General features: G+C 48.8%; 1 protein-coding gene across 1 annotated transcript in view; it reads right to left on the reverse strand.

Moving 5' to 3' along the window:
• The window catches only part of USP31 (ubiquitin specific peptidase 31), an 80462-nt gene extending 71980 nt beyond the window's left edge, over positions 1-8482 (reverse strand). Inside the window, exon 1 of the mRNA XM_069570348.1 lies at positions 7689-8482. Coding sequence (XP_069426449.1) covers positions 7689-8309 — 621 coding nt within the window. The 5' untranslated portion in view covers positions 8310-8482. The remainder of the gene's footprint in view (positions 1-7688) is intronic.
• Positions 8483-9872: the final 1390 nt, after the last annotated feature.

Raw genomic sequence — 9872 nt, forward strand, 5'->3', positions numbered from 1 at the left:
CTTAAAATCTGCAACAGCTCCCCACTGCTCTTAGAATCAAATCTAATCTCATCTTGCCCTACAAGGGGGTCCTATAGGCCCCACCTCTGCACACCCAGCCTCCTTTTCCAGCTTCATCTATCAGATGTCCCACCTAGCTCTCTAAGCCATGAAAAAGGCCTGTCAAGACTTTCAAATATACCCCCAGCCCCGCTCCTGCAAAGCCTTTTGAATACATTTTAATCTCCCTACCTGGTCATTACTCTCTCTCATACACCTTAGCTTTTTCTTCTTAGCGCTAATGATTTTGCTTTTGTATTTATTTTTTGTTGTGCTTGGCCTACGCTGCTGTGTGAGAGCTCTCTCCAGCTGCAGTGAGCAGGGGTCGCTGGGGTGCCTCTCCTGCTGCAGAGCACAGGCTCTAGAGCACACGGGCTTCTGGACCTGCGGTTCCCAGGCTGCAGACCAGACTCAACAGTCGTGGCGCACAGGCATAGTTGTTCCGTTGCACGTGGGATCTTCCTGGAACAGGGGTCAAACCTGTATCCTCTGTACTGGCAGGCAGACTCTTAACCACTGAACCACCAAGGAAGTCCTCTAATAAATTTAAAATTTTACATTTCACATTTACCAGTGTGTGCTGATGAATACATCCGCCTCCTCTGTAACAATAAAAGTTTCAGGAAGGAATGGACCATGGGATCTGGCACTATTTTTTCACATTACCATGCTGCTTGGTTTACCCCTATATACCCAATGACTGGGGCCTCCCAGGTAGCTCAAAGAATCTGCCTGCTAATGCAGGATATGAGGGTTCCATCCCTGGTCAGGAAGATCCCCTGAAGAATGAAACGGCAACCCACACCAGTATTCTTGCCCGGATAATCCCATGGACAGAGGAGCCTGGCTACAGTCCATGGAGTCGTAGTCAGACACAACTGAACATGCACACGTAGTACCCAGTGACTAGCGCAGCATGTGATATGGAGTTAGGAGCTCCATAAATTCATACATTCGTAGAAGCTTAACAGGAGACAATGAATGAATGAATCTTCTATTTACACTTCCGCTCACCATGATTTCACCATTCTCTGAACCCCCTCTGAACTTTACCAGTCAATACAATTTTTTAAAAATTTCCCTATAAAACTGGTAAGTTCTCTGATGGCTAGAACTCCGTCCCAGAATCCTCACACTTAATCCTCTATCCCCAACCCCTCCCCTAAACCAGTCCCTTTGTACACAATAACTGCTCAGTAAACGTGGTGTAAGTCAGCAAACATGTGATTCCACAACTGCCCTGTGTATCTCTGTTCCCCAACTAGTCTTCTTTACACTTTTCTTGCACTTTCTCGTGAAGCTGCACACATCAGCTGGGCATGTACTGGAGAGAGAGCCACATGCTGAAGAAGCGTGGAGAATAGGCATACGTAGAGGAACAAACCTGACCCACATGAAAGTAAGTTTGAAAACTGATGAATAGGGCAGCCACTTGTAAGAGGAAACACACGTCAGGGGCGAGGCCCTAGCATGCAGCGTGGATGGGTCAGAGTCTTGTCCTGCACAGGCTTTGGTTAGGCAGTCTGGAGAGGCCCATCTTCAGTGTAAACGCATGTTTCCTCTGACTCAGCACCACCACAGCCAAGACTTACTCCTTAGAAAGGGAGACTAGATCCACGGTGAAGGATTGGCTAGACTGGTTAAAAACTATACAACCAAAACACCATGAGTGGGCTTCTATTGTGTGTGCCAGCCATGAAGTCATGTCTGGCTCTTTTCAACCCCATGGACCCACTACAGCGGGCCAGGCTCCTCTGTCCGTGGAATTCTCCAGGCAAGAATACTGGAGTGGATTGCCATACCCTCCTCCAGGGGATCTTTCTGACCCAGGGACTGAACTCAGGTCTCCGCACTGCAGACAGATTTTTTACCACCTGAGCCACCAGGGCATCTATACAACTGTTAAAAAGAATGACAAGGACCTGTAATTGTTATTAACAATGAAAGCTATGCTGTCTGTGATGTAATTTCAAGTCCAGGATAGGGACATAAAGGAAAGAAAGTTGCAGGACTCTATGGGGAGTGCAAGCCCGTCAATGCAGGAGATGTGTCTGTTATATGCATTTAAATGGTCTGAAAGGAGAATTTTTTAAAGACTTCCAAAAGTACCTAAGCCTCAGGAGCAACAGCACATGCATAAAGCTAGCTGCAGCTGACCTTATCTTCACTACGATTCGGCATTGCAAACTTAGAGGGGAAAAAATGCCACATGTTTCAGCACGTCCACCCGGCCTGTTTGTACATTTTACATTGAGACTTGTTGTTTCAGTGGCTGTGCTGATAAGGAAACCACAGAACCAGAGCTCCGTGTGTGCACTGGCATGGTAGGGGTGGGGTGGGGTGGGGTGGGGTGGGGGGGTGGTGACAAACTCGCAGTCAGAACTCTCCCTCAACCTCTGGCCAGCAGGTGAACCTCAGTTTCCTCACCCAGAAAGGCTGAGGATCACTCACACCTCACCCGAGTCTTCTTCCAAGTCTACAATTTGATGGCAATCTCACTGCCTTTCTCCTTCAGAGCTCTGCAACTCACAAACAGAGGTGACCGCGTTTGACAGACAAGGAAACAGACCAGGAAGGGACAGTCTTTTTATTTAATACTGTCATAAATCGGAAGGTGAGCAACACAATTTCATTTTGTTTCCTACGTTTCAAATCAATCTGAGGGACACCCTGAAGTCAGATTACTTTTTAGGAACCACTGTGAGATGTCAAGGCACTAAACTGCTTCACACAACCAGGAAAACTTTCACCATAGGTCTGTACATAAAATCAGAGCTCCCCAGTATAAGTCCGTGACAAAGTAAGTTGTGAATCCGAGCCAGTGGAAGCCTGATTGCTAAATTGTCTGCCACTACTCATTTATACACATATACTCCATTTGTAACCATTTACACACATATACTCCCTTTGTAACCCAAGAACTCTCACTAATAAATAAGCACTACCAGGCACCAAAGTTCAAGGAAAAAAATGTAGGAGAGAAAATTCGATTCATCAATTACTTTTTGTTTTACAGATTTGGAAGGAGTCCCCATAGTTCTTTTATCAGTAGATCACTCTGTTCCAGTTGTTCTTTGGAAGCACAGTTTGAAAACTGCTTCTATAAAACCTATCTTTGTTACTTGAAAGATGACCATCCGCCTTTCACTTACTGCAAAAGGGCAGTGAGTACTAGAAATCAGAGAGCATCTGTACAAACCTGGAACACCCAAGTGTTCCTATGAAAGTGAGGACAATACACTTATTTTCTCTTAGAACAGTGAGCACTCAAGTTTCAAAAAGATTTACGTACCCTCACAGTTTTACTAATAAGACAGTGATCCAAGGATCCTGCCAGTAAAATCTCTTTTACATGACTTGTGCGCAGTCATGTCTAACTTTTTGCCATTCCGTGGACTGTAGCCCACCAGACTCCCCTATCCACAGAATTTTTCAAGCAAGAATACTGGAGTGGTCGCTGCTTCCTACTCCAGGGGCTCTTTCTGACCCTCGGATTGAACCTGTGTCTCGTGTCTCCTGCACTGGCAGGTGGATTCTTTACCACTGAGCCACCCAGGAAACCCATGTTGTGTGACAGCCCCAACCTGGAATCACCCCATTAGTTGCCAGCAGCAGCCCCACCCCAGCTGTGATACCCAAGTATGGGTCTCCAGACATCACCAAATGTCCCCAGGACTCGGGGGATAGGGGAGGCAGAAGTGCCCTGGCTGAGAACCACTACTTTAAGAACAGGAGAAAGATGTCTGCACAAAAAGAGAAAAAGATATAAGTGGCTGCTAGAGAAGTTGCTTAAAGTTTACCAAGATTGGACCACTCAACTTCTTTCATTCTGGAAAATGAAAATCCAACCTTAACAACCATCCAGCTTACCCAAAACCAAAAATCTGTTTTCCTGGCAAGCTCCTAAGGCTGAAATCAATGTAGTCAGACTCCTAATTGAAAATGTTACAAACAAAATTGTTAGTAACTTGAAGTCGTAAGTCAACAAAAATACATTCAAAGACATATTAAGCATTTTTTTTTTTTTTGAGCTCACAAGGCCAATTATCTCAAGATGGTAAATTGTTTTTTATCTCCTCTGTCAATTGGTAGTGGCCGTCTGGAGCCCAGAATTCAGCAGGGTGCTGAATGTGAGCTCGAGAGAAACGAATCTGCCTCAAATATCAATGCCTGCCACCAACAGGTGAGGGGGGCGTGGTGACCGGTGTGTCAGCATCCACTGGCTTCCTGTCCAGCGTTCTTTGTTTTTCACAGGTGCAGAGTCTTCCCCAAGTGAGAGTGCCTGGCACAAGGCAGGTGAGGCACTTTGGTGGGCCGCCTATGAGAAAATCCCCTCCTTTACCGTCTCTTCTTTTAAGCCAGGAAAATCACATTCCACCTTCCTGCCTCCGTGGCAGCCAGGGGCAGTCAAGCAACATGATTATAGTTAATGAGATGTCAGCAGAAGCCTGTGGAGGGGGCTTCTGGAGGAACTTCTATTTCCCTAATGACTTCCTGCCTTGCCTGGGTAGAATGCCCTGAGGTGAAAAACATTAAGGGAAAACAGCCAGTAATACCTAAGAACAGCGGAATGGAAACACAGAAATGGTCTGGGTTCTAAGTGGGCCCATTAAGCCACTGCACCACCTGAGAACCACCTAGCTCTAGACTTCTCACAGGTGAGCTAATTCAACATCTTTATTGCGTAAGGCAAGGGCTTCCCTGGTAGCTCAATTGGTAAAGAATCCACCTGCAATGCAGGAGACCCTGGTTGGATTTCTAGGTCGGGAAGATCCCCTGGAGAAGGGACAGGCTAATCACTCCAGTATTCTTGGGCTTGCCTGGTGACTCAGATGGTCAAGAATTCGCCTATAATGCAGGAGACCTGGGTTCAATCCCTGTGTTGGGAAGATCCCCTAGACGTGGGCATGGCAACCCACTCCAGTATTCTTGTCTGGAGAATCCCCAGGGACACATGAGTTTGTGCAAGCTCCGGGAGTTGCTGATGGACAGGGAAGCCTGGCGGGCTATAGTCCATGGGGTAGCAAAGAGTCAAATACGACTGAGCAGCTTAGCACAGCACACACTGCTTAAGAAACCCTCATTGGGGTTTGCTCTTTCTAGACTAAATGCATTCCTAACTCACTGAATAAACCTTCAAAAGATAGAGGAGAATGAATGAATGCAAAGTGAAATCTACTAAGGGTTCAGAAGATTACATTTTTTAAAAACAGGGTCTCTAAGAATCTGTTCAACTTCGCCAAAGCATACTTTTCTAGAATTATTGACCCATTTCTGTGATCGCTTTTTAATGGACAAAAAAGTGAACTCAACCTCTTAAAAAGCAATGAAAATGTTCACATACAAAAACGCTGTAGAAATTGATTTTCACATTTTGGAACAGAAAACCAAATTTAAGACACTGGGCCATGACCTTGCAAAGTTGGCAACTGCTGTGGCTACTTTCAGGCACAAGCAGAAAAAAAAAGACTGATAGAAGCTGGTGGGCTGGCCTTCTCTCCTATTTTCTTATTTTGAGATCTCTGACATGAATCTCTTTTTTTTTCCAGTTCCTATCCCTGTCAAGTATTTCCATTCAAATTTCCAAGACCAAATAGCGACCACTTTTTTAAAGAAAAACAGGCTAGAGCAACATAAATAAAATGTAAGTAAAATGCATTAAAAGAGGAAGAGAGTGTTGTTCCAAAGCAAGAAAGTAGGTCCTCGACCAAGAGCTGATTCCTTAGATAGCTGACCCTTTTATATTTTAATCAAATCATTTGCTGAAATAGAAGTATTTTAGAAAGAAACTTCATAGCACCAACGGAAAGCCAGTACCATCTGCCATAAATAGAAGACAAATGTAAAAACAAATCCAAAGAAAACATATTCAATTCTAGCTACTGTTGCCTACTCAAGTCTCTAAACTGGAAGCTTGTTCTCTGTTATTTAGAAAAAAAAAAAAAAATGATGGGGGAGTGAGCAAGAACTGTTACAGACGTGCTATCACCAAGCTGAGACCTTCTCTTTGATATGATCGAAAAAGAAAGAGAATAGAAAAGGAATTAACTTTCTTACTCTGTGCTTTCCTTCTATTTATATATGTTTCTCACCTGAATCCCACATCATCCCAACAATCCCATATCATCTTTCCCTTTTGCTTAGAATAAGAGCCCATTTCCTATTACAGCCTAAATGATCCTACACCATTTGGCCCCAGCCCTCCACTCACTCTGCTCTTGGCTCACACACACCCACAAGGATCCAAGGGCCACATCGAGCCCACTGCCTGTTTCTGTACAGCCCACAAGCGAAGAATAGTTTGTAGAGATGAATATTTGCAATCAATTTGATGACAGGGAACATTAATTTTGAACTCCAATTAAGCTAATCATTATCCTCTCCGGAAAAAAAAAAAAAAAGTCCCATTCTTCTCCCTGGCAGAGCTGTATCACAAAATACTATAATCAATTATTATATTTTTATTTTAGGCAGTAAAAAAAAAAGGAGTAGAAATGTGTTTTCTGTTGTTATATAAGTAACTACCTCCTATCCCCGATTTTGCATTTTGACCAGCAGAGCCTAAAATATTTGCTATGCAACCCTTTACAGAAAGAGTGCACCCATCCCAGAATTACCCTGTCGATCAAGGGCACCAAGTTCTTTCCCATCTCAGGGCGTCCACACTTTCCTTACTCCTGGGAACGGCTCTCCCTGGAGCTCCTCAAGGAGGGCTCTTCCTGTGGTTACTCAAGTCTCAAAAAGTCACTTCCTCCGAGAAGTCGCCCTAATCCTTTCCCCTTCCCATGTAACGTACCCCGCCAGTACAGAAGTCACATCGCCAGCCTGTACCTCCTCCAAACCACTACCTGACATTACCTCGTTAACCTATTAATCATAAAAATAATAAAGGCAGCAAACACTCATAGTACTACACACAACGGAAACACTTTACGTACTAGGTTGAACCTTATAAACCTGCCAATCTGTAAGGCAGAACGGTCAACAATGGGTAACTTCATAGGGTTCAACCCAACATACCAACTTGTAAGCAGCTCACAACCCAACATATCAACTTGTAAGCCGCTCACGACCACCTATGAAGTAGGTGAAGTGGAGTGAAGTTGCTCAGTCGTGTCCGACTCTGCGACCCCGTGGACTGTAGCCCGCCAGGCTCCTCTGTCCATGGGATTCTCCAGGCAAGAGTACTGGAGTGGGTTGCCATTTCCTTCTCCAGGGGATGTTCCCAACCCAGGGATCGAACCCGGGTCTCCTGCATTGCAGGCAGAAGCTTTATCCTCTGAGCCACCAGGGATAGAGCAGAAAACTGTGGCCCAGAGTGGCTGAGAAACCTGCCCGAGGTCACACCGCTTGTAAGTGGCAAAACAAGGATCTGAACCCAAGCTCAACACTCCCATCCCAAAAAATGTTTAAGTTCCCAAGAAAGCGGACGGTCTTGCCCATTGTTCCATCCTTCCCCTGCGCCCACCGCACGCAGCAAGCCCTTAAACGCGCGATGAATCAATGAATGAACGGCTCTCCTTGCATTCCGCACCATATGCCCGGACTCGCGCCCACTCCTCTCTCTTGAGGCACCCAGAGCATCAGTCCTTCGGCCGCGACGGAAGCAGGGAAGGAAGCCCTGGGCGGGCGGCTGCCCCAGGGCTCACCTTGAAGTCGCGGCTGTGCTGCGGGGTGTACTCCAAGGTCCAGAGGGCCCGCACCAGGTGCGCCAGCTGCTCGGTGACCTCGCCCTGGCCCTGCGCGCCGCGGCCCGCGGGCTGCTCGGGGTCAGGCGAGGGCTCGGGCCGCCCCGCCCGGTACTGGCCGAGCGCCAGGTACTCGGCGAAGAGCTCCGTGTTGCTGAGACACTGCAGCGTGGCGTTCATGAAGCACGTGTTGCCGTGGTTCCGGAGCCCCGCCACCCCGGGCACCGGCTCCGCGGCGCAGGCGGGCGGAGCGGGCGAGGCGGGCGGCGGCGGGCACGGCGGCGGCGGCGTGGGCGCGGCGGCCGGCCCGGGCGGGAAGCAACTGCGGAGGCCGCCGCGGTCCGGGGCGGCGCCCTCGGAGCTAAGGTGCGAAAGCGTGGACAGCGTCTTGAGGACGCGGCTCATGAAGCTGCCCACCGAGCGCGCCGACGAGGGCGAGGAGGGCGCGGCCGGCCCGGGACCCCCGGCGCCGCCGGTGCCGCCCGCGCGGCCGCTCCGGAACAGCCGCTTGCTGAAGGAGCGCTTCTCCTTCCCGCCCGCCGCCTCCGGCGGCCCGGGCCCGGGCGCCGTTACCTTGGACATGGCGGTGGCCGCCGACGCTCATCACCGCGCCCGCCCGCCCGGCCCGCGGCCCCGCCACGGCCGCCGCCGCATCCCGCCGCGCCTCACCGGGCCGGGGGGCTCGATGCCCCACACACCTCAGAGCGCAGCCGAGCAAACCAGCAAGCCAGCTAGCCAGCCGCGGCCGGCTGGGCGGGCGGGTGCGCGCGAGATCCGCCCAGCTGGGTCGCTCACGTGACCCGCCTCCAGCGCTGCCCGCCCAGCGCTGAAGCCGCCGCGGTCGCCATGTTGACTGAGGGAACGGAGCTGCCTCCTCAGTCAAACGCGATGACTGGCGGCTCCGGGCGCGGTCCTGCTGCGTGAAGCCCGAGAGAGGACATGTCTAGTGTGGGCAAGGTCCAGGCGCAGCCGGGGAACGCTCGGCTTAGCGCAGGGTGGTGGACCCCCGGGGAGGGTCTCGGTCTTGGCTGCTCTGATGGTGAAGGCCTTGGAAAAGTGCATGAATGAGAATGCCCCTTCTTAACTAGATCCTGGAAGAGCTGATGGACATGGTCCTAACGGATCCTGGGCAAGCCAGCCCCGCCCGGCTCCCGAGGGACCCCGACCTTCTGCGTGTCCCTCGAACGCCATCGCAGAGCCTAACACCTTTCGGCAGGCATGTCTTACGGCGCCACTTACCTTTCTTCCCAGACCCCTTTGAGCTCTATATGCCAGGCACCGTGCTAGACACTGGGAGTACGGCGTGTGAAGCTAACAGGGTTTCTGCATGCTCTCTTATTAGTGGATGCTGAGAGTAGCTGCTGTTACAAGCATTGTGCTAAGCAGTGCAGTATCTCCTTCAATCTTCCATTCAGTTGCTTTGAGATTGTTGTTGTTGTTCAGTCAGTAAGTCGTGTCTGACTCTATGTGACCCCATGGACTGCAACAGGGGCCAGACTTCCCTGTCCTTCATCATCTCCCACAGTTGCTCAAATTCATGTCCATTGGTTGGATGGTGTTGCCATCCAACCATCTCATCCTCTGTTGTCCCCTTTGAGTTTGGTAGAGTCTTAAACCATTTCAAACCGAAGTATGTTCCAAAGACCCTAGACTTGACCTCTAAACGAAAGGTCACAGACACACAAATATCAGAAGGGCACATCAGTGAGTAAAGCATTTTGGCGTTTCAATCATCATATTGACCATTACTACTTTAAGTGACTTAACTCAGTGTTGGAGAGAATATAAGAAATGGTGGGAACACTGGCAAATTGCAAATCAACATCCTTCTAAAGGGGTACTGCCACTCACCTCCAGCCAATTGTTTCCATGCAGAAATGAGGGCTCAGATCATATGATTCTTTAAAGGAAGGTGAAAAGTCTATTTTTAAAATTAAAAAAAAAAAAAGCAGAGCCATTACTTTGCCAACAAAGGACCATCTAGTCAAAGCTATGATTTTTCTAGTAGTCATGTATGGATGTGAGAGTTGAACTATAAAGAAAGCTGAGCACCAAAGAATTGATGATTTAGAATTGAGGTGTTGGAGAAGACTCTTGAGAGTCCCTTGGACAGCAAGGAAATCAAACCAGTCAATCCTAAAGGAA

Source organism: Ovis canadensis, chromosome 24 (assembly GCF_042477335.2).
Source record: "Ovis canadensis isolate MfBH-ARS-UI-01 breed Bighorn chromosome 24, ARS-UI_OviCan_v2, whole genome shotgun sequence".
NCBI lineage: Eukaryota > Metazoa > Chordata > Mammalia > Artiodactyla > Bovidae > Ovis > Ovis canadensis.